Source organism: Littorina saxatilis, linkage group LG7 (assembly GCF_037325665.1).
Source record: "Littorina saxatilis isolate snail1 linkage group LG7, US_GU_Lsax_2.0, whole genome shotgun sequence".
Lineage (NCBI taxonomy): Eukaryota > Metazoa > Mollusca > Gastropoda > Littorinimorpha > Littorinidae > Littorina > Littorina saxatilis.
Window position 1 is genome coordinate 43506766 of NC_090251.1, and position 24019 is coordinate 43530784.

The 24019-nt window shown below is 42.2% G+C and overlaps 1 protein-coding gene across 1 annotated transcript; it reads right to left on the bottom strand.

Annotated features, from left to right (window-relative positions):
- Nucleotides 1-168: 168 nt before the first annotated feature.
- On the bottom strand, nt 169-22905 carry LOC138971534 (WD repeat-containing protein 76-like). Its single transcript, XM_070344280.1, has 15 exons — nt 22747-22905; nt 21702-21848; nt 17157-17348; nt 14569-14649; nt 14317-14372; nt 13794-13911; nt 13216-13355; nt 12275-12422; nt 11112-11270; nt 9206-9327; nt 5803-5904; nt 5127-5276; nt 4071-4121; nt 2046-2148; nt 169-1587 (listed from the first exon to the last, which is right to left on the bottom strand). The coding sequence occupies exons 1-15, from the start codon at nt 22816-22818 to the stop codon at nt 1441-1443; spliced, it is 1788 nt and encodes a 595-aa protein (XP_070200381.1). The 5' UTR covers nt 22819-22905; the 3' UTR covers nt 169-1440.
- Nucleotides 22906-24019: the final 1114 nt, after the last annotated feature.

Consider the following 24019-nt stretch of genomic DNA (forward strand, 5'->3'; position numbering starts at 1 on the left):
TGTAAAAGCCAACAGTGGGTTTAAAAAAAAATTTCATTAAAATAAATTCCACAGTGCGATTGTTGATTTTTGGTATGTGTCCAAGTGGAAATACCTTTAGCCTCATGCGCATGCTCTAACATTCAGGTACACTGCATTTGTACAGACTACGTCAAGACATCCGTTGAACAGATTTAAAGTCAGTTTTTATTCACATACTTTTATCAGTGTATGCTTATTCATTACCCAATGTGTTGCAAAAAACAGAATAATCATGAGATTCACATAAAGTTCAATAAAAACATAGCTAAAATGGGTACAACTATAATTACTGGATATACATGTATATATATATATATACAAATGTAAAAATAACTTCGGTGTGTTGCATTAGCACAATCATGTTGCACAAGTATACATAACTGATACAGTTTGTGTGGGTAGGTTTTCTTTTGGTAAGAAACCTGACTTTTGACAATTTTTAACTGGGTACCTTTATGTTGAGAAGCACAACGTTTCCAATCAAAGAAAGATCCAAAATAAATCATGTTCGTTTCTTAAATGTTGTTCAGCATCTTTTTTTCCCATGTATGACATTGAAATTATTAAATTCAGTGCGAACTTGGGGTATGCAACATCAATATCCACATGAATACACACTAATTGCAGAAACAATTTACTTCTTCATTCGGTTTTATATACATTTAGCACAACACAAAATGCCTGAACACAAATGGCAAGGTCTCACTTGATTGTCTTTAAACTGTATACAAGCCCTGTCTTGTAAGGCCACACTAAATATGAGAAGATAAAGTCTTAAAAAGAATACCTTTAAAAGAAGGTAAATTTGCAAATATACACACAAAAAACTCTGAAGGCAGGGTCTAAAACCAAAAAAGGAGATCTCAAAAAATTTAAATCGGGGGTTCCTCTGAATTACGATCACTATCTGAGACAAACTTTCCATCTCTTTCAGCATCCCCATTGCAATTAAAACATTCAACTGGACAGACTGTTGAAAAACTCTTACATATACCAAGCAACATGCTCTTTCTCTCCTCTGCATCCACTTTCATGCAGTGATGTGTACTACAGACATCATTCTCAAAATGTACATACCATACATGATTGTGCTTCTTGTGGAAAATTAGAGAGTGTTCCCTGTTAATACTTCTAGTACTTACACACACACACCTAAACACACACACACAAATAGCATCAACAGAATGTTATACATGTAACATTCTTTACACAAAAACAGCCTCATACACACACACACACACTCACACAAATAGTATCAACAGGCTTTTGTAACATTCTTCACACACAAACAGCCTCAATGTCTCAACACACATAGCATCGAGTCAAATTCAAATTCACCAAATATCTACTGGCGACACCTTTGATTGAGAATGTCCAGGATCCTAGAGTCTCGTCAGGTTTTCAACAAAGGGTGACAATTCACATGAAGGGGAAGATGTACCCACTGGAGTTGCCTCCCACCAAAATGTTTCGCGAGGGGTGGAACTGCAAGACACTGCAGACTGACCCCAGCACTTCTCCGTCAAACTCGTGCAGCAAACGGCCGTCCACACCAAAGGCCTCAATCTGGAATTCATAATCAATTGTTCATATAAGTTTTTAGGCTCTCAATGATAGCGTAATAACGATGCTGTTTTCATTAGCTTGCACACACACGCGCAAGCACACACACACAAACGCAGGGACACGCACAAACACACACAAGGCTCTAAGTGATTGTGTAATAACGATTCTGTTTTCATTAGCTTGCACACACACACGCAAGCACACACACACACACAAACAAATACACACACAAACACATACACATGGGTGCAACCTGGAACATTCCAAAAACCGGCAAAAGTTGGGGTCCAGCTTTTTTAGTATTTAAAATGCCAAAAAAAACTCTCCTGGAACAAAAACATCGGCAGCCGATGAAACCAAAAACCGGCTGCACCCATGCATACAGCTATAAACACCTGCAAGCACTCGCACGCACGCACACGGCATACACAAAACAAGCCAAATAAACCAATACTTACCCTTCGAGGAGACTTCATGGAACCAACAAAGAAGACATCTTCACGGGCGGGATGCCACACAGCACGGAACGGTGTCAGCCATCGGCCTGTGTGGTTGTTGTGCCTGTAAATGTTAACACGGCATGCTTTATCATTTATCTGCAATGTAACATTCCATGAAATCATCTTTCTTGTCTCTTTATTCTTGATTTCAGATTGGTATTTTTAGCACTTTTTAAGAAATGTTTGGCAACTTGAATAAAACAAACTTAACACTTTTTTCTCAAGCTCCCCAAATAAGCCCTAAGTGAGGTTGGTCATCACACTGAATGAATCTCAAAATGTCTCCTCTTCATTCCAGAAACCTTTTCTTCTGATTCCTCAACTGCATCATTTAGACATTTCAAGTTCAGCAAGTGGAGTCCGAGTGGAGCTGGATAAAAGGAGTCTGTGGGTGGCTCAGACTCAGTATTGACCAAAATATTAAAATTATATACAATATATGCAAATTCAGGGTTCTTTTGGGATTATCTGAAGAAATAAAATAAAGGGATGTTATAGCTCTAAAGCTTTTATTTTAGCATATAACCACGTCATGTCCTAAATAGTCGCTAGTACAGTAGAACTCCCCCTTAGCGACCCCCCTGTTTACGACCACCCCCTTTTTACGACCGATTTTGCTACCACGGATGCATTCTACTATATAATGAACCCCCAGTGAACGACTCACCCCAAAACGCGACTTACGACCGAGCTTTTGGGGATGAATTACGACTTTCGCGCATTTGTAGTCGAGCAGACAAAAACAATACATGGCGGCTCTTGCTCCTCGAACTATCGCAAGACGAAAAAAAATTAAATCTCGCGCACGACAGAATCCGCGGCGACTTCCTTAGGAGTCGGGAAGCCGCAAATCCTGTGTATCGTCAAGGATAATGACCCAAAACGCGACTTACGACCGAGCTTTTTGGGATGATTTACGACTTTTGCGCATATTTCGAGCAGACGAAAACACAACATGGCGGCTCTCGCTCCTTCAACTATCGCGAGAAGAAATAAAAACGAAATCTCGCACGCGCGAGATCCTGATACATCCGGTTTTTTTCTGCACACTATCTTGTCACGACGACTGTCTTGTTGACAAACGAAGATTCGCGAAAGAAAAAGAAAAGCGCCGACTCTTGAGTAGAGAGCTAATAAAGTAATCGCTAATCGAGCGAAGTGGCAATCCGCGGCGACTTCCTTGGGAGTCGGGAATATACGAAAATCCTGTGTGTCGTCAAGGATAATAAGGACTCGGTGTTATCTAGATGGTGAGAAGGATAGCGAAGCGAAAGTACGCAAAGAGAGGAGCCTGTACGAAGACCTCAACGATCGTGGTCAAGTTTAGCGATGCAAGGCGACGAATCATTCATATGAGCGGAAAGATGATTCAGGAGAAAAGTCGTTATGCTTTCTATCGAGTTAGGACATTCGGATTTTACTGGTTGCGCCACAACGTCAAATGTGCTTCACTCAGCGGGGAGCGAGCATTACGCCATGAGTAAATTTTCTTTGAAATTTGAGTTCAAGTTGTTCTGCTGTAATGTGTTTGGGTGTGGGTGTGTGTGTGTGTGTGTGTGTGTGTGTGTGTGTGTGTGTGTGTTTTGATATGACAGTAAACTGCAACTGTGTGTTTGTGTGTAAACATGACAGTACATACACTGCAACCAAATTCATGACCGACCGGCCAAAAACTCAAACCCCCCTTTTAAGACCCCCCCTTTTTACGACCTAATTTTCAAGGTTTTTCCAAAGTCGTAAACAGGGGGTTCTACTGTACTGGGGACAGAAAGAGTAAGTTAGTCAGTCAGTCAGCTCTAAAGCACGCACATATTTCAACCACAAGAAGTTACTCTCAAATATTGTTTGATCCACGATAGGTAAAATTCTGTCACTGAACAGTAACTTTAAGCTTCGGACATGCCACAATACAACAACCATTCATCCTCTTTTATTTTCGATGAAACAATCCACTTTATACTTCAAAGAACAGCTTCAACTAACCTGATGGTTTTGCGTTCAGTTTTGTCAGACAATGTCGGAGAGCTGAAAACACTGTGGAATAAAAGAAAAATATGAATAATACTCACTGACAGCCATGCAGCTGTTACAATACTTGCTCTACACAGACAGTTCCGTGAATTAAGAGCAAATACTTTAATGATTTGTTCTGCGTCATATCGACAGAGTGGTACATATGAGCTATCATGTGCTTAGTTTGATAACACCATGCTATTGCTAAAAACAAGAGCTCACATTTTAAATTAAACTTAAAGTTTCTGCAAGATCAACTGTGTGGTAACCTGGTGCATGCATTTAGAACTAAAAGTGACATTTCTTTTATCATAATCGCACAGAAAGCAAGTGTGCACACGCACATGTTATTGTTAATGACAATAATACCATTTTCAGGGGAAGGAAAAGAAAAGTACTTTGCTTTAAAAAACAGAGAACACATAACATACTACAGGTACTTTGATCTGAAATAATAGCTGAAGATATATCAAAATAAAACGACATGAACATCACACAGACACAGACAGACAGACATACATACAGACACACACCCAAGCACACACACCCAAAAATAGCCTATGAAGTGGATTATGGAACCCCCCTTTTATAAAATCCAAAGATCTGAAAAAAAACCAGCTCCTGAAAACGGACGGCATCTATAAATGGAGGTTTACTCACAGAGGTTATAAACAGGAAATCAAATACATTGTAAAACCAAGATAAAAGATTGAAGCCTTGAATTGGCCAGTCAGACCAGTGCCCTTGTCAAACAGGCAGCATGACAACGGAACACCTGCTGCAGACTTGCCCACTACACGATGGCCTCAGGAGCCAGATCTGGGCGGAGGCGACCACGGTGCAAGGGAAGCTCTATGGCAGTCTGGACGACCTACAGCGCACGGCAACATTTGCGCGGAGAACCGGCGTTTCCATCTGGGTGATCGACAAGAAGAAGAAGAAGAAGAATCAGGGGGTCTCAAAAAGGGGGTTCACTGTATTATGAACAGTCACTGCAAAGCCCAATCCAGCCAGTATTGTCCTTACTTTACTGTGTCTTCAGAACTGCAGGAGAGGATGTATTTTCCCGACACAGGAGAGAAGTATGCGCTGGCTACTCCCTTCAAGTGCGTCAAAGCTGCCAACGGCCTGCTTCCTTTTCCTCCCGCCTTTCGTAAATCCCACACGCACACATTCCTGGAACAAATTTGTTATTGTTGTTATAGCCGTCCAGCATGGTCGAACACAAAAAAGCATCAAAATGCACATTCATATTTATAAAGTATGCTTCTTTGGTATTTTTCTAATCCAAGGGGCACAACTGCCTCGCAGTCACCTTCTGTCATCTGTTTTCAAGGCAAGCCAACATGATTATTGAAAACCATATTACGTGACAACAACACCGAAAGACACACAGTCTGAATAAAAAATGCATATCAATTTTTGTTAACAATCTTTTCACAAGTTCTGAGGCTTTCATTCAGATATGGTACTGAGCTACATGCGGTTTTCACCGAATGTGATATCTGATTTTGACTATTGAATACTATTTTCTGGCCTTCTCCTGAAGCAGCTAAAACCAAAATCAAAGCTATATGATGTTTTTACTTTCGCTGATTTCCATGAATTCACGGAAATGTACCATGTCTCTGCCCTTTCTGAAAGGCAGGTTATGGTTTTCGAATGTGTTATCAGACATGATTCTGTTGTTTGCAGTCCTCACCCATCCGACCCAGCAGTGCAAAAGTAGTTGGTGTTGGTGGGATGAACGCTCACTGTCCTCAAGTACTTGTCACAGGCATAGAACAGCTTCTCTGCCTTTTGCCTGCAATACACAACTTGCATAAATAAACAAGAACGCTGAGGCGAGATTAACTATTCAGTTAATTGAATGCACTAATATCAGGCATGGGAATTGAAAATTGTAAAAAAGGCGGAAAATTTTTAACTGAAGACGCAAAGCGTCAAGTCGACGGCGCGAAGCGCCTAGCCTTACTAGGGGGGTCCGGGGGCATGCCCCCCCGGAAATTTTTTTCTCCAAAGAACCCAGATGGTGCAATCTGGTGTCATCTGAGCTCCAAGTTTGCCATTAAATTCTGTTTTTAGAATCAGAGTTTTTAGTACCAATTTTTGAAGAAAAAAAATATATACATGTATTATATGGTTAAAATTTGTTAAAAAAATTTATCTGTTGAGACAAACAGGAAAATGTAACTTGTAACACAATCTGGTTTATTTTCAAACATAAAAGTTACAAAGGCTCACCAATAAGAATTGCCTACTTAAGTTACTTTCCCATGATCTCTTACAAGGAGTTTAAAAAAAAAGTATACAAAAAAGAAGAAGAAAATAAGGCTCAACGCATAGATTTTTCTTCGATTTGTGGGTTAGCGGTTTGGGTACCAGCCCAGCTCCAACCCTTGCTTAAATTTGGTAAATGTAGTTCGAAGATTACGAATACGATCAGCACAGTGACATTCGAATGGAGAAAAACTGAAACAGATGCGCAAAGTTCAGATCTAGAGCGGTGTTCTTCGCTTGACTTGAGCCAAAATCTGTTCTTCTTCTGCCGTATAAAATCGAAGGAAAATCAAACAATTCAGGAGCACTGTGCCTTACTTGAGCAGAAAAAAACCCACCTGGCAAACGTTGATTGTCCTTCAGAGAAGAGCACGTTTCAATGAGCTTCTTCCTGCGGAGATGCCAGTAACAGTTAGTATGTGTTGCAGACGATGCACCACTGTGCTGAACCACGGACATCAATTTTTCTAAAACGGGTGCCGACGCGCTGTTTGTCTCTATTCACTTCCACAACAGCCGACACCCACTCCCATTTCCATTTGTTCGCGCATCCAGTGTCATCGAATCTTTGACCATGTTTTACAACACGCGCGATCGACATTTTCACTGGTACACTGCGTTCAATGCTGTCGCGTGCCCGCGAATCGTATAGCGTGCCCGCGAATCAACAGCGAGCTGTTTCACTCAAAGTTGAAGTAACTGAGGCGGGCGGTAGCAGTGCGTGAACAAAGTACGGACAGTTTTCGCGGGCTTTTGCGCTAAGGCAAAAGTAACCGGTGCTTTTTTTGTGTGCCTTCCCCCCTTTTATTTTTTCGGCGGACACTTTTGCTTTTCCGGCGGAACAAACAAAAATTTCGGCGGAAATCCGCCGTTCGGCGGACAATTCCCATGCCTGTAATATGCGTCCGATTCTCTCTAACCTGCCTTGTTAAACAAGGGGGGAGAGAGAGAGAGAGAGAGAGAGAGAGAGAGAGAGAGAGAGAGAGAGAGAGGGAGACAGAGAGAGAGAGAGAAAGAGAGAGAGAGAGACGAGAGAAAGAGATAGAGAGAGAGAGACGAGAGAAAGAGAGAGAGAGAGAGAGAGAGAGAGAGAGAGAGAGTGAGAAACTGAAACTGAAACTGAAACTGAACTTTATTACCAAAGGATAGAGGTTTTAGGCAAAGCCTAATCTTACAACCTGTCCCTTATACAAACACTTAATACAGACGCACATAATATAGATAGTAAAATTGACAAGGTTATTGTTACTTACAGACGTACATAATGTAAATAGTAATAAGAAAAGGGTTATGGTTTTGTATACACATTCAAAAATGGGAAAAACAATATAGTGTGGAAATTGCAGCATAGTTGCAATAATGCATTGCATATAAACATCCAAAACAACTAAGAACAAAAGGGAGAAAACAAATGTGTGGAGGAATTGTCCCAATCATTCGCATGTATATCATTATCAATACATACACATAAAGAACAAATCAAAATACAAACATAACTTGACTAAATGTAAAAAGCACTAAAATATCAGACATGAAAAGTGTTCTATTTACCCATTAAGCGGGAATGAAACTGGCGCCTAAACGTTTTCACAGAAGAGGCATTTCGGAGGGGTAGGGGTATGGAATTCCATAGAGACGCTCCTGAGAAGGCTAAACTTGACTTATACAAGTCTAGACGAGGGATGGGGGGAATCAGGTTCTGGGACCCATATCTTTTTGTGGCATGTCTGAAATGTGATTTTAAATATCCAGGAACATTATTGTTAATTACTTTGTACATAAAGACAGCCTTGTTTAGCGTCAACTGATCTTTCAAGGGAAGGAAATTAAGGAGCTTTAATTTATCATCTGTTGGCTTATTTGACTCATGCAGAATTAGTTTTGCAGCACGGCGATGAAGAGAATTGAGTCGTTTGAGATGAACATCACTGCAGTTATCTCAAAGTGTTGAAGCAAAGTTGATATGGGGCATTATGTGAGCGTAATAAAACAACTTGAGTGCTTCCACATCGGCATAATGTCTTAATTTAGACAATAAGTACAAATTTTTAGATACTAATTTGCAAATTTTACTCAAGTGAGTTTGCCATTTCAATTCTTGATCAACGGTAACTCCTAATAATTTATGCTCTTTAACTTGTTGCACTTGAGTTGAATCAATTGACAGTTGAAGTTGTAAGGGTTTTAATTGGTGTTTTTGTCTAGTTGTAATCACCATACTTTTCGTCTTAACAGGGTGAATAACCATTGCATTAGTGGTGCACCATTCTGTCATCTCATCTATACTTTTTTGAAGAGATTGGTTGACGGCTACCAAAGACTTCTGAGAGAGAGAGAGAGAACGTAAAAATAACAACCGCAAATCATATTTTCTTTTCACAAAGTGGCGTAGTACTTCTTACCTGAAAATTGTGATTGAAAACTTGTTTAAGTGTGACGGCTCATAACCAGAAAGTCGGAATCACAATTCGTTGCCAATGCAGTGAAATCTCCGCAGTTAAACTTAAATCGAACTTCCAAAATGAACAGGTAGGATCAGGATTGAGACACATGTCAGGGATTGGGGGTTGGTAGGGAAAAAGGCATGCAACGAACCGAGCATTGGGCCATATTTTGGAGTTCTGTTTGTGCGACCATTTTCCCTCCACCATCCTTCGCACATCAACCTGCTGAAGATTTAACTTTACTTTGTATGGGACTTTTCACTTCATTTAAAGCAAGTGAATGAGGCTGGGGAAAAAGTCAAACATGTCCATGTACTATCGTGCCGATCAGACCAAACTTGCTCAAACAGGAAAGAGAAAGTTGAGCAACAAATGACTTACTTGGGTGTGCGGGTATCCAGAAGGGCGACATCTCCCCTGAACTGAGCCAGCAGCATGGAAGTTGGAGAAATAAAGTCGAAGTTGCGAAACAAGTCATCCTCATCCTCCGGCACTGAGTACAGCTGCAAAAGATATTGAACAGAATGCTTCCAGTTTAAAGGGACATTCGCCACCCATAAACCATCTCTAATGCTTTCAGTTTAAAGGGACATTCGCCACCCATAAACCATCTCTAATGCTTTCAGTATAAAGGGACATTCGCCACCCATAAACCATCTCTAATGCTTCCAGTTTATAGGGACATTCGCCATCCATAAACCATCGCTAATGCTTTCAGTTTAAAGGGACATTTGCCACCCATAAACCATCTCTAATGCTTTCAGTTTAAAGGGACATTCGCCATCCATAAACCATCTCTAATGCTTCCAGTTTATAGGGACATTCGCCATCCATAAACCATCGCTAATGCTTTCAGTTTAAAGGGACATTTGCCACCCATAAACCATCTCTAATGCTTCCAGTTTATAGGGACATTCGCCATCCATAAACCATCGCTAATGCTTTCAGTTTAAAGGTACATTCGCCACCCATAAACCATCGCTAATGCTTTCAGTTTAAAGGGACATTTGCCTCCCATAAACCATCTCTAATGCTTTCAGTTTAAAGGGACATTCGCCACCCATAAACCATCGCTAATGCTTTCAGTATAAAGGGACAATCGCCACCCATAAACCATCTCTAATGCTTTCAGTTTAAAGGTACATTCGCAACCCATAAACCATCGCTAATGCTTTCAGTTTAAAGGTACATTTGCCACCCATAAACCATCTCTAATGCTTTCAGTTTAAAGGTACATTCGCCACCCATAAACCATCTCTAATGCTTTCAGTTTAAAGGGACATTCGCCACCCATAAACCATCTCTAATGCTTTCAGTATAAAGGGACATTCGCCACCCATAAACCATCTCTAATGCTTTCAGTTTAAAGGGGCATTCGCCACCCATAAACCATCTCTAATGCTTTCAGTATAAAGGGACATTCGCCACCCATAAACCATCTCTAATGCTTCCAGTTTATAGGGACAATCGCCACCTACAAACCATCTCTAATGCTCTCAGTTTAAAGGGACATTCGCCACCCATAAACCATCTCTAATTCTTTCAGCTTAAAGGGACATACGCCACCCATAAACCATCTCTAATGCTCTCAGTTTTTAGGGACATTCGCCATCCATACACCATCGCTAATGCTTTCAGCTTAAAGGGACATTTGCCACCCATAAACCATCTCTAATGCTTTCAGTTTAAAGGTACATTCGCCACCCATAAACCATCGCTAATGCTTTCAGTTTAAAGGTACATTCGCCACCCATAAACCATCTCTAATGCTTTCAGTAAAGGGACATTCGCCACCCATAAACCATCTCTAATGCTTTCAGTTTAAAGGGACATTCGCCACCCATAAACCATCTCTAATGCGTTCAGTTGAAAAGGACATTCGCCATCAATAAACCATCTCTAATGCTTCCAGTTTAAAGGGACATTTGCAAACAATTAACTAGCTCATCCTGACCCCAAAGGCACACAGTTTCGATCTAGGTATGGAACAATTATATTGCAAACACTTCAACTTGCCACAGTTAGTGGTTTTGAAAGTTCAATTATGCCAGGTTAAACTCCATTGTCAGTGTCAACAATGAGAATTACAGAGACATTACAATTTAAATAAAGAACAAAATTCCTGATCATGACAGAGTTACCATTCATTTGCAAACAAGACAATAGTCCCTTGCAACCGTTCAGTGTGACAGTTGTAAGCAACCAGTTGGATTCAATTTTACACTGGTATGTTCAAACCTCACAGTTAATCATGTTTTAAAACAGAAAGCAGGTTCAATTAACAGACCTCATCAAAAACTCCTGTCTCAAAGTCCCCGCAGCGCAGCGTAGCATCATAGCTACAGGTGTACACTTTCAGCGGGTCCGTGGGACGCACCGCAATATGGCCGATGGGGCGAGAGTGAGGTCTGTACACCACCACACTCTGCTCCTGGTTAGGTGCGCTCTGGAAAAACAAACAACGAATCAACTTTTTTTTATCAAGGCTGAGGCATAGGAAGGGAAAGTGGTGATACTCAACCCGTTGAGAACAAGGCTGAGGCATAGGAAGGGAAAGTGGTGATACTCAACCCGTTGAGAACAAGGCTGAGGCATAGGAAGGGAAAGTGGTGATACTCAACCCGTTGAGAACAAGGCTGAGGCATAGGAAGGGAAAGTGGTGATACTCAACCCGTTGAGAACAAACGATGGGTTCTGGTTTGCTGAAATCACCACAAATCTCAATTTCAACCAATCCAACATCACGGCTGGCTCCCACCCGTTTGGTAATTTTTTCTGGTGCACCTTGGCCCAGGCTTGTACGATTGAAAACAAGTGTTCTCAGGTTCACAAGATTGTATTCACCCTTTACGTGATTGTAATTTGTATTCACCCCATGCCCAGTGAGCTAAAACACAAGGAATAGAGTTTGACAACTCAGAAGTCACTCATCCATACATAAGTGCGTGCACACACACAATCCCCCCTCCCCTATATGACCTTACAAGAATTATGACACCGAGCGCCAATAAAAGGATTACATGTAATTACTAGTAACTGTTGTCTGTTTAAGTTAAATCTCTTCCTTCCCTTTCGTTTACTGTACTTTTTAAGAGCATTTGTTTTGTGGCAGCCAACAAATTGATGAGATGGGTCTTTCCTACTAACATACACCTGTTCAATAACACATACATTTTTGACTGTACGTTCACAGGATGGACCACTGATGATGCGCTACCTGAAGTTCACAGTGTTTATTGTGTTGTTTTTTGCTATAGTAACTTCATGGTTACTCAGCAAAATACTCAGCAAATATGCTTGCTTTAAAAGCACCAAAAAAACTTAATCCATGACATGTGCTGTCTTAGTCATGTTGAGTAAAGATATCTTTTGATTTTTTAACACTGCGTGTCTCATAAGCAGTCAATGGGTGTTTTAGAACACTAAAGCTGTTACGGAAACTTTACTCACAATGTTCCAGAATCCCAGACGGCCCCACTTGTCACCGGCCATGGCGAGGACCTTGTCTGTGGTTGGATGAACAGCGACAGACATCAGACGATCCTTGCACGCCTTGGCTTTTGTTGTGATCCGCATTTTCTTCATACTTGACACAAAGCTGCAGAAAGAGAGCAAATAATTTTGTCACCTTTAGCTGGAAATAAAAGTGGAACAAATTTTACTAATACTTAGGTTTTTCAGAACTTTTCTGTGGAAGAGCTTTTCATGAACCTGATGACTCTTTCAAATTAACAAGTGTGTGGATTTTCACAGATCTCGCTTATAAAAAAAGATAATCTTCCACTTTGTAACCATAACTTGACCCTACTGTAACCTTGAACTTGGATCAGCATCAACCAGACTTGAGTCATGTCTGGAGGTCATCAAACCCTTGTGTGTATAAAAGTTTCAAACATCTAGCTTCCAAAACATCCAAATTCCAAGAAAAACTCAACCTTCAGTTTTTTGTTTTCAGCCGAATGGCTGCCCATCCATCCATCCACCTATACGTACATGTAAACATAACTGAATACTCTGACTTACTCACTTTTTACCAAGGCGAGTCCAAAATTTCAAATATCCAAATTGCAAATGGTGCTGTCTGCTTACACTGAACTATTCACACCTTCTCAAAGCTCACAATACGGGGATTCTCTGTACATGCAGCATGCTTTCTCAAAGTATCCTCTTATCAACAAATCCACTGGCTTCTATTAAACACATTTTGGACCACTCCCACAGCATGATAAATTCGTTTCCTCATAAATAGACTCAAGACTCAAAATGTTACTGTCCTTGTAATAAATAAAACCCCAAGACTACATCTTTGCATAACAGTACACTAACACGCACAACACTGTAGAACAGATCCAGGCAACAGCATGCTGCTTCGACTACCATGCAACACCCACCTGGACAGGTCTGAGGTGAGAGGTTTGTAGCGGCAGCTCTCAGCTTTAAAGTTGACGAGGGAGGTAGCCAGAGGGCTGTGATCACACGTCTCACTCTCTATGGCATCCAGCATGTCTACTGGGCCTTCTGGCACACGCGGCTGCAACAGACAACAGCAATGTATACTGAAATTGCCACCTTAGTTTCTTCCGTCAAAGCTTTGATCAGGACAGATTTCCATACTAAGTTGCATGAAAGAACAGTTTGTTTCTTCTTCATGAGAGGTTGGTAATCTCTGACATGATCAATCATGTCTTTGCTGTCTTTAGAAGCAAAGAACAAAAAAATCTGTACATCTGTTGTACAGGTGAACCTAATCAAACATGAACTATCCTTAGAAAGAGTCAGACACAAGAAATGTCTGCAATCTGTCCATATTTTGCCAGAAATTCTGTTTACTGTCACAAACAGAAAGTGCATGTATGCCAGATCGACTTTTTATGAGGTAAGCTGTCTTTTGATCAGACCCAGTTGTTTAATCAAGTCTATATGCATGTACTTGCAATTTAAATTGTACATGCATTGACCCAAAACTCACGCGTTCATACACAAAGGGTTCAGGTTCGGGTATCGGTGGCAACGCTGCACCCGTAGGATCTATTCTCTGGATGCGGAGACTTTTTCGTACAGGTAGTATCTCCTTCTTCTTGGGCTCACTGCAGAGGTACCATTAACACAATCAGTTATTACGAGTTAACATATAAACACACACACACATACAAAATTAATATTTACTTGTCTACATGCTGCATGTCTCGGAATTGATGTTCTCGCTTTCGTCCTAGTCTCTCCTCGTGGTTGCCTGTATGTTCTCCAACTTGTAACTAAGCATACATGTTCAAATCTATTATGTGCCATGTTAAAAATCCTTAGCAGTGAGTGCATCTCTTGCAAGATAAGCAGCACATCTTTGGGCAACAGTGAATTTTTTTTTTTTTTTTTTTTTTTCAGCACACTGTTTCTGACGTAAATCAAATTCTAACCATGTAAATCATCATGTCATTAAGGCAATGATTGATCTGCGAAGAAAGACATGTAAGTTCCACTAAGAAAAAACTTACCGCCTCTGAGAAGGTTTGGGATACTTTTTGACACTGCGCTGAAGTTGTTCTTTGGCCTGAAAACAAAGTGAAAGATCATTAATCAATTGCTACCGGATTCCTGTGAGAATTCACCCTGCAGACAACAACTGACAGCTTCATGCATTTGCAAAAAATTCATAAAAAGCAATTTGTTGTCAACTTCATGACAACGCTTACCTCCTAAAAAGACTGAAGTCAAAGCAAAAAGTAAGCAACTTGAGTAAACTGTACCTTATCAATCCCAAGAGAGGAGAAAAAAGCTTCATTGTCTCTAAGATTTCTCTGCCTCATTGTCTCGTAGTCCAATTCTTCCTGTACGAAAAAATAAAAAAAGACAACAAATTGAGATCAACAAGCACAATGATTAAATCAATAACAACAAGCTGAATTTTTTTTTTAAACTACAAACTGCAAACACACACACGGCACTCACTTCTTCTTCAGCATGCCATGTTAGTGTTTCTCATATTGTTGAGGCCTGTTCATCGCAAGTGCAACACACACAAAATTCCGAACTTGTATACACCATACACTGAAAGGTTCTTGACACTACAGTGTCAATATTTTATATATATACGTACTTTGAAAGTAGCTTTGACTAGTTATTTCTTCTTCTTCTTCTTCGTTCATGGGCTTAGACTCCCACGTTCACTCATGTTTTCAGCACGAGTGGATTTTTACGTGTATGATCGTTTTTACCCCGCCATTCAGGCAGCCATACGCCGATTTCGGGGGAGGCATGCTGGGTATTTTTGTGTTTCTATAACCCAACGAACTCTGACATGGATTACAGGATCTTTTCTGTGCGCACTTGGTCTTGTGCTTGCGTGTACACACGAAGGGGGTTAAGACACTAGCAGGTCTGTACATAAGTTGACCTGGGAGATCGGAAAAATCTCCACTCTTAACCCCAGGGGTGTCGTTTGGGTCGGCCCTTCGGCCAATCGCCGATTTATTTTTACTTTGGCCGAAACTTTCATGTCCCTACCGGCCAAATGTCCGAAGAGTATTCGCCTAAATCGGCCAAAGTTTGTCCAGTTTTTTTGTATTGGTCAGGCTTTGATTGCTAAAACTGCTGCCGATGTACTTAGTCAACTGACTGACGTTTATTTCCTTCGCGAATACCAAAAACGAAACATCAATGTTTTGAACTTCTTCTTCTTCTTCTTCGTTCGCTCAGACAGCAACTCCGGAGGCCCTGATGAAGGCTGCTGTACGCCGGAGGCTATGTTTTGAACGGGAGCCATTGCCAAAATATATAGATGCCAGAGTGGTTTCCCCTTGGTTTCCCTTGGGGGGGGGGGGTGTCACAAGGGTTCCGGACAGCTGGACCCCAGGTTGTACCCCCCCTCTGGCTTAACTGCTCCGCCCTGTAATTTGTGTTCCTGAGACAATGATTGTATATATTGGTGTTTCCCTCTTGAGTCTTGTTCTTCAATGTTGCGGTGACTTTGTATGAGCCAAAATAATGGTGGAAAATTGTCCAAGATGTCCTAAAGCTTTCTGACAGTTTCGGCCAAATGTCCCAACATGAATAATGTCTAGCAACACCCCTGAACCCACCAGGCGGCAGCGACCGGGATTCGAACTCACGACCTCCCGATTAGGAGGCCGACGTCTTACCACCACGCCACTGCGCCCGTCACTAGTTATTTCAATTTCCACGAAACTGAAACATAATAGCAAGCAGATGTATAATACAAGTACAGCAGTACCTGCGATGTGTGGACCCTCCCATGAGAGGACACCTCCCTTAAAAGGACACCTTCTCTTGTCCCTGTTTATATTATCTCTACCAAAGTATTCCTGTCATGAAAGGCCACCTGCAATGTAGGGACACTTTTGGGTGGTCCCAAAGGGTGTCCTTTCATCACAGGTACCACTGTATGAAACATAAGCAGACAATACCAGTATCCCTACAAGTAAGGGAATTAAAACATTGTCAAATCACCTCTATGCCCTTTTATCATGATAAAATTTGACTCTGAAAAACAAAAACACACATACACACACAAAAAAAAACCCAACAACATCAAGATGTAGTTTTAACTCCAAAACCAGTCATGAAACTGAAAGTAAACTGCTACATGTACCAAAAGCAGAACATCACACACATATATAGTAGCATTGAACTGAAGAAGCCCGGGGGTGACCGTTGAGGCATGGGAGGAATGCGAAGCTACTAAGCCAAGTAATAACATAACCTGGCCAATTTCCAGTCTTTTCTTCTTCTTCTTTCATGGGCTGAAACTCCCACGTCTTTTAGGCCCCCCAAAAATTAGTCTGTTTACGGTAACATAGGCCAAAAAAATAGGGTCGGTAGGTCGGGATTTTTTTTTTCTTCTCCAAAATACCATATTTTTAAGTTATTTTGCCAAAAAACAAACTTTCAAATGTAAAAAAAAAGTCTAGGGTCGCGCGAAAAAATAGGGTCTGTCGGGATACTGTAAACAGCCTTTTTTTTTTTGGGGGGGGGGGGGGGGGGGGGGGCCTTATGTGTATGACTGTTTTACCCTGCCATTTAGGCAGCCATACGGGGGAAGCACGCTTGCTATTTTCGTGTTTCTATAACCCACCAAACTCTGACATGGATTACAGGATGTTTACCGTGCGCACTTGGTCTTGTGCTTGAGTGTGCACATGAATGGGGAAAAGGCACTAGCAGGTTAGCACATAAGTTGACCTGGGAGATCGGAAAAATCTCCACCCTTAACCCACCAGGTGGGGATTGGATTCAAACCCTTCTGCTCAGGAGGCCGGCGTCTTATCCTCTACAAGTCTTTTAACTTCCAATGTCCAGACACTCAGTATGATCATACCTCCTCAGAATCAGAAACTTGGTCCTCTTCACTTGCCGCTTCCACTTTCAGCGCTTTAATCTCCGGCTGAGCTTTGACGGGAGACAATGGACGCTTCCTCGACTTTGCAGGTGAAGACTCCGATGAAGCGCAGCTAACAGCTGCTCTGGAGGACCGCTCTCGCACCAGACTGGCATCCTTTTGTTTCGATACCTTTAAAGTTTAATAAAGAAAATGTATATATGTACAGCATTCAATTACATTCATAAAATTTCCGTTGCCAGGATTTATATTATATATATATATACTAGATGAATACCCGCTTTGCCGGGTAGCCGGCTTCGCCGGGAAGAAGTAGAGCTGAATACCCGGCTGTGCCGGGTACCCGGCTTCGCCGGGTGAGTAGCGCACCGTACGCCGGCTTCGCCGGGTACCCGGCTTTGCCGGGGTGAGTGGCGCACCGTACGCGATTGACGCCACACGAAGGAAAACTTCTAAAAAAAGTAACGGGAATATGGATTGAGCGTTGTGGACAGTGACCTTCTAAAAATAGTAACGGGAATATGGATTGACGCCACACGAAGGAAGGGAGATAAACGCAAAACACTGGAGAAGATAAGGAAGAGTTACTGGGAATGGATCTGGGAAGATGAACAGAAAAACCAAAATCGGTTCAGCGCTGCGCGCTGAGAGCACGTGTTGAAAATTCTCATCGACCAGGTTGTGTCTGGGGTCTACCGGAATATGCCCACCGGATTTGAAGCAGATCCATCGAGAACTTTGGCCGTGCATCGCGAACACACAGACAGACAGACACAAGTCGTATATATATCTACTACACTACTCACAAAAAGTTAAGGATCACTATGAGAAAACAGGTGCTCAATAAAATCAGTTCGCTACTGTTATTTATTTCTCAGTCGAAATAAATTGTTATGAATTCTTGTTCAGCTGTAAGTGGGCGATGTTGTGTTAGTTGGAAAATTGCACTGGATTCTCTACTTCTGAGCTTGGTAGCAAAAGAAAAAGCAGAAACTTGCGAAAAAGGACCTTGTTTTGGACCGTTCAGCCCGAACGCATTGCACAAGCCACATGGAAAAACCATTATGCACCTGCAAGAACTGCTGTTTATGTGTGAGATGCTGTCACTTGCTTGGCTTTTTGAAAAGACATACCACCAGTATTAGGCATTATCTGACAATGCCTCCACGACGAAAATTGAACGAGTTTGAGAGGGGACGAGCTGTTGCATGGTTCCAAGATGGTGTCCCCAAGCGAGAAGTGGCCAGGCGACTTCACGTGTCCATCTCGGTCATTGTCAGACTGATTCAACGTTTCACAGCCACTGGGAGGGTCCAGGAAAGACGCAGACCTGGGCGACCAAAGAAGACAACTCCACGTGAAGATCGTCTCATTGAACGACTAGCCTTGCAAACAAGAACAGCCTCTTCCAGCATTATTCGAAGGCAGCTGAGGGTGGCTACTAACACCAACATCAGCCAGCAGACCGTACGGAATCGCCTTCGAGGGTTTAACCTCCGTTCTCGTCGCCCAGCTGGGCGGCCACGCTTAACTCCAGCCCATAGGGCAGCACGCCGCGCCTTCTGCAGACGTCACGTGAGGTGGGCATGTCAGCAATGGTCCCAGGTCCTGTTCAGCGATGAATCACGCTTCACCCTGAACCACAACGACGACCGAATGAGGGTCTGGAGGCGCCAAGGGGAACGCTACATTGACGCCACTGTCCAAGAAAAGGTGGCCTTTGGTGGAGGTTCTGTAATGGTCTGGGGGGCCTTCAGCCTTCACCACAGAACACCCTTGTTTCATGTACAGGGTAACCTGACTGGCCTCCGATACCGGGATGAGATCCTTCGACTGCTGGCTGTGCCTGCACTGCAGCAGATGGGACCGCAGGCTGTCTACCAGGATGACAACGCTCGCCCCCACAGGGCAAGGGTGGTCAACGACTTCCTGCAGCAGTCTGGAGTCAACAGAATGGAGTGGCCAGCATGCAGTCCCGATCTCAACCCGATTGAGAACCTCTGGGATGAGTTGGATCGCAAAGTGAGGAGCAACCACCCCCCTCCCAGGGATGTCCAGCACCTCTACCGGATGCTGCAGGCTGAGTGGCAGGCGCTTCCACAGAGGATCTTCACCACCCTGGTCAACTCTATGAGGACTCGCTGCGTCGAGTGCCAGAACAGCCAGGGCGGTTACACGCATTACTGAACTTTTGGGAGCATCTGAATGCCATGTCTTGTGATTTCAACGACTTTGTGAAATTAAATTTCGATACGTACACACTTTGATAAAAAGTACAGACCAAACGATTGCTCTAAATTGAAGGAAATGTTGTATCCTTATCACTAAAGCATTGAATTAAACGTTTGCCAAATACCAACGCATTGGCTTTCTTATTTGGAAAGTTATGAATTTGTGTGCAAGTGATCCTTAACTTTTTGTGAGTAGCTTAGATGAATACCCGCTTCGCCGGGTAGCAAGTAGAGCCGAATACCCCGCTTGAGTGGCACACCGTACGCCGGCTTCGCCTGGTCCGAACCATGGACCCGCCAAGCTTTGGTCCCTCCCAGTCCCAGATTCGTGGAATGGGAACAGCACGAAAATGATTCAGTGGCCATAATGCCATTCCTGATCATATCATGTCGAGTCCCATACTTGTCGACGGCGCCCAATGTAACTGAGTGCCGAGACACCTTTGGAGGCGAAGTCCACTCAACCAGGATTGAGAAATTTAGAGCTTATCTCTAAGCCCTTTTCAATCTGTGATGGCTTCTCAGAGGAAGGCCAGGACATACAGACTCAGAAAAGCAGCCATACCAGATCACAAACAGAACTCTACAATCCACAGGTGTTTTTTACAGACACACACAAACACACACACACACACACAGAGAAGCCGTATATATATATATATATATATATATATATCTATATGTATAAATATATAGAGATAGATGACAGTGTATTTTTCGCGTGGCTATAAATTGATTCGACCTTTGCACTTTTACAGTGAGGATAATTTACGGGTCCAATTTACGTTCTGGACACTGCGGTGACCTTCTAAAAATAGTAACAGAACGCCGGGAATATCCGAAGATGCCCCCTCCTACTGTAGTGCACCATACGAAGGAAGGGAGGTAAACGCTGAAAACATGGAGAAGATAAGGAAGAGTTATGGTACGAAAAAAAACCAAAATCGGTTTGCGCTGCGCGCTGCGCGCTGAGAGCACGTATTGAAATATCTCATCGACCAGATTTTGTCCGGGGTGTATCTGAATATGGACACCAAATTTGAAGCAGATCCATCGAGAACTTTGGCCGTGCATGGCGAATACACACACACACACACACAGAGACACAAGTCGTATATATATATACTGATAAACTAAGTGCATGGGTGAAACCTAGGAGAATCAAATTGACTGAAATATTTTGAGGCAGGGGTCCAGGGGCCACCCAGGCCCTGGCGGGGTACGGGGCAGGGCCCCGTTAGGGGGTCCAGGGGGGCAACGCGCCCCGGCCGAAAACAAATTTTTGCATTATTCATTGTGATTTTGTGGCCTTTCCTGGCAAAAAAATACACTATCATGCAGGTAAAAAAAATACCTTCAGATTCTAATGATATGGTAAAAAGGGTAAACAAAATCAAAACAATTCACAGAAGTAATCATTTTTCTTTTGTATCCTTTCACATTTGCATCTTCCAACACAACGACACAATTGATAACAATTAACATTGACAACAGCCATACTACATGAAATAGAAAGTGAACAACTGAACAACTGAAATAAAAGTTCGAAATATTTAATTATAAGAAGCAAACATTGCCAGACAGGCATTGAAATAAATGATGAAACAGAATGTCACACATGCAAACAGCATGATGTAGCACTGCACAAAGTAGCAACTAAGCAGTAGCATCTCTTAGGCCAAAAAAAAAAAAAAGGGTGTGGTTACGGTAACATAGCCAAAAAAAATAGGGTAGGTAGGTAGGCAATCACTTTTTTTTTTTTTTTTAACTTTTTTTTCTAATGTGTACAAATTGACAGGGAAAAAGTGTGCGACTCGGGCGCTTTCGCTTTCATTGCGTTTTCTGCACTCGTTTACTTGGTGTTTTTTTTGTGTTTTTTTTACAAATGTAATAAAAAGTTATAGGGTCGGACCAAAAAAATAGGGTAGGTCGGGTTACCGTAACCACACCTATTTTTTTTTTGGGCCTTATAGTGCAAAGTTCTCAAGGAAAAGCACTTGAGTTTCAAGCACCAAACTTATCACACACAGTTTTAGTTTCATGAACTCCAACCCGGGCAAACTGCAACCGGTTCACTATAGCAGTTCGAAAACGCGTTCCGCAAGTAGTTTTGGTTTAAAAAAAAAAAAAAAAAAAAAAAAAATCTCAAAATTGCAGATTGACGGAATTTCCGTCAGACTTATTTTCAGATTGACGGATTTCAGTCAATTGACGGGCTACTTTCACCCATGTTTTTTAATTCTTGATTTTGAAATGTTACCAGTCTGTCTGATTGTGACATATTTGATGATACCTTTGATGTGATGTCTGCATTATGCAAGGCAGGTTTCACTTCCAGCATTGCGTTGTTGCCCTTGGGTTCTTTCTTGAAGTCCTTCAGTGCAGTAACCTGGGAACCTTCCTTTTCAGGCTGACGTTTACTTGCTGTTTCATTCTTTATCTGCAAAAATTATACATTGATAGATCAATCCCTTGCATACAATCTTACTCCAGCGCTTGCATTTGAACTTTGATGGGAAACTAAATTCAGAGCTCCTCACACAATCACCGACGCTCTTTCCAGAGGGGCCTCGGACCTCCATTTCTAATTTGCAGGGGGTCGAAGGACCTCTTCAGCAGAGCTTCAGAGGCTTATAGTTATATACAATATATATATATAGTCTTAAGACCAGAAGGGCTTTTGGAACTTGTGTGAGACGCTATTTGTAATATCGGTTACAGCTACTCTGTAAATATATAGATATGTCATGTTTACTAGTCTAAAAATACATGTACGCTAAAAAAAAAAATCTTCAATTTCAAAACGTATCTCTCGTGTATTTACTATTTAGTAAAAAGTTTCATAAATAATTCTTATTATCACAATCCTGAAAGTTGCAGGAAATAATCTGAAGAGAGTAGTATTTTTCTGTCCTTCAAATTAAAGTCCGTTTTAAAAGTTGCATGGAAGTGTAACCCCCCCTACCAAAAAAACATGTAATGAGAACATTTAGCATCATACATTAGTGTGCGTGAGGCCACATGCGCGTCACTGTGTCAGTGTCTGTTAGTACTATACTTAGTGTAACTGTGTGGGGGTGGGTGGGGGGGGGGGGGTACTGATGTAAGGAGCCCTATATATACGCCCTACAGTACAACTACAAGTTCAACTAGAAGTGACCCTTTAATTGGGTCTGGGACTCTCCTTCCAAGCTCAGCACTACAGCAGACAGTAGATTCTTGGTCAGTCAGTGAGTCACCCGTTGGCGTTGATGAATCGTGCAGTCGCCGAGTCGGAATGTAACTGGGTTCTCCCGATAACACAGGAAAACTTTCCTCCCGTAAAGCTATTCACTTACCTTTCTGTCACTATTCGGCGCTGCAATCATCTGCAGAGGCTGACGTTGTGTTCGACTTCTTGTTCCTCTCATCTTTTTAGTTTTCTTGTTCCCGATTCGGCAACGTGAGAATCGAAACGGTAACTTCTTACGTATTTTTTTTTCCCGCGAAGTTACAATTTACGTAAAGAACACCCGGATGTAAACAAGTTGAAAATCATTATGAGTCACGTCCCTTGACTCTATATTTCTTTCACTTTCGGTTTCGTTTGCTAAACATCGAGAACACCATTCGGGAGTTGCAGCGTCCTCGATAAACCATGGAATAAATGATTTGTAGAGGGTTCGATAAACAAGATGTTTTCTTTTTTTGTGTTGATGTGTTACGGACTCTCTCTCTGGACTTTCACTCACGTACTCAACAGATGACATTGATCTTGATCTTGATCTTGATGGATTACGCTGCTGGATACCAGAAGACTGGCGTAAATGCAGCGGGGGAGAGTGCGGCAGCCTAATGGTGGTGTACGGCTGCTAGCTTGGCTTTAAATATGCCAATGCTTTTGGAGGTTACAATATTGTCCTCAAGTAGATTCCAGTCTTGTGCCGTCTTCACAAAAAAGGAGTTCCTAAACTGATCAGTGCGGCCTTGGGGCACTGAATAGGGTCTAGAGTTGTTTCTTGAAAACTGTGAGACAATGTTGGATGTGTGATGGTCAGGGTGTCTCACTGGCCTGATTTTACGGCCTTGCTTCTGCTCAGTTAAGAACTGGTGTGATGGTAGTGCCGGTACCAGCCCCATATGGCGATAACTTCTTCTTGAGGAGCCAAATTCACTATTATAAACAAAGTGGTCTGTTACTCTTATCGGGGCCTGGAATCTTTTCGCGGCATGCGTCTTGGACAACCCGATAGCGGCAAGCCCCCACCCCCCACCGACCGTCGGCGCGCTGGGCCTTGGCAGAAGCAAGATGGGTTAAAATCTAACAGGCCCCTGATCTTAAGACTTTTTTTTAATTGAAATAAAATCGAATTCATTAATATTATGTTGTCTGTGCGCTCGTCTTTACTCATACACTCACAGGTTTCGTACCAGTGTAACATCCCCCCCCCCCCCCCCCAGCTTAAAACTCTTTGTTTGGCGACTTACTACTGCAGAACTTAAAACTGTTAACCCTCTAGAACCTGCTCATGCTAGCAGCGTTTCTAAACTTGTTTTTTGTGATGTTTGGTAATTCATTATCTCCAGGCAAATATATGCACTTTTATCAGTACAGCCGCGAAGTGTGTTACG

Bases quoted from the DNA above. Each gene is read 5' to 3' on its own strand.
- LOC138971534 (XM_070344280.1), bottom strand. From the start codon at position 22,818: ATGAGAGGAACAAGAAGTCGAACACAACGTCAGCCTCTGCAGATGATT. The intron at 21,849-22,746 runs GTAAGTGAATAG...TAATTTTTGCAG, and splicing joins CGCCGAATAGTGACAGAAAG to ATAAAGAATGAAACAGCAAG. The intron at 4,122-5,126 runs GTAAGGACAATA...TTTATTCCACAG, and splicing joins AGTTCTGAAGACACAGTAAA to TGTTTTCAGCTCTCCGACAT.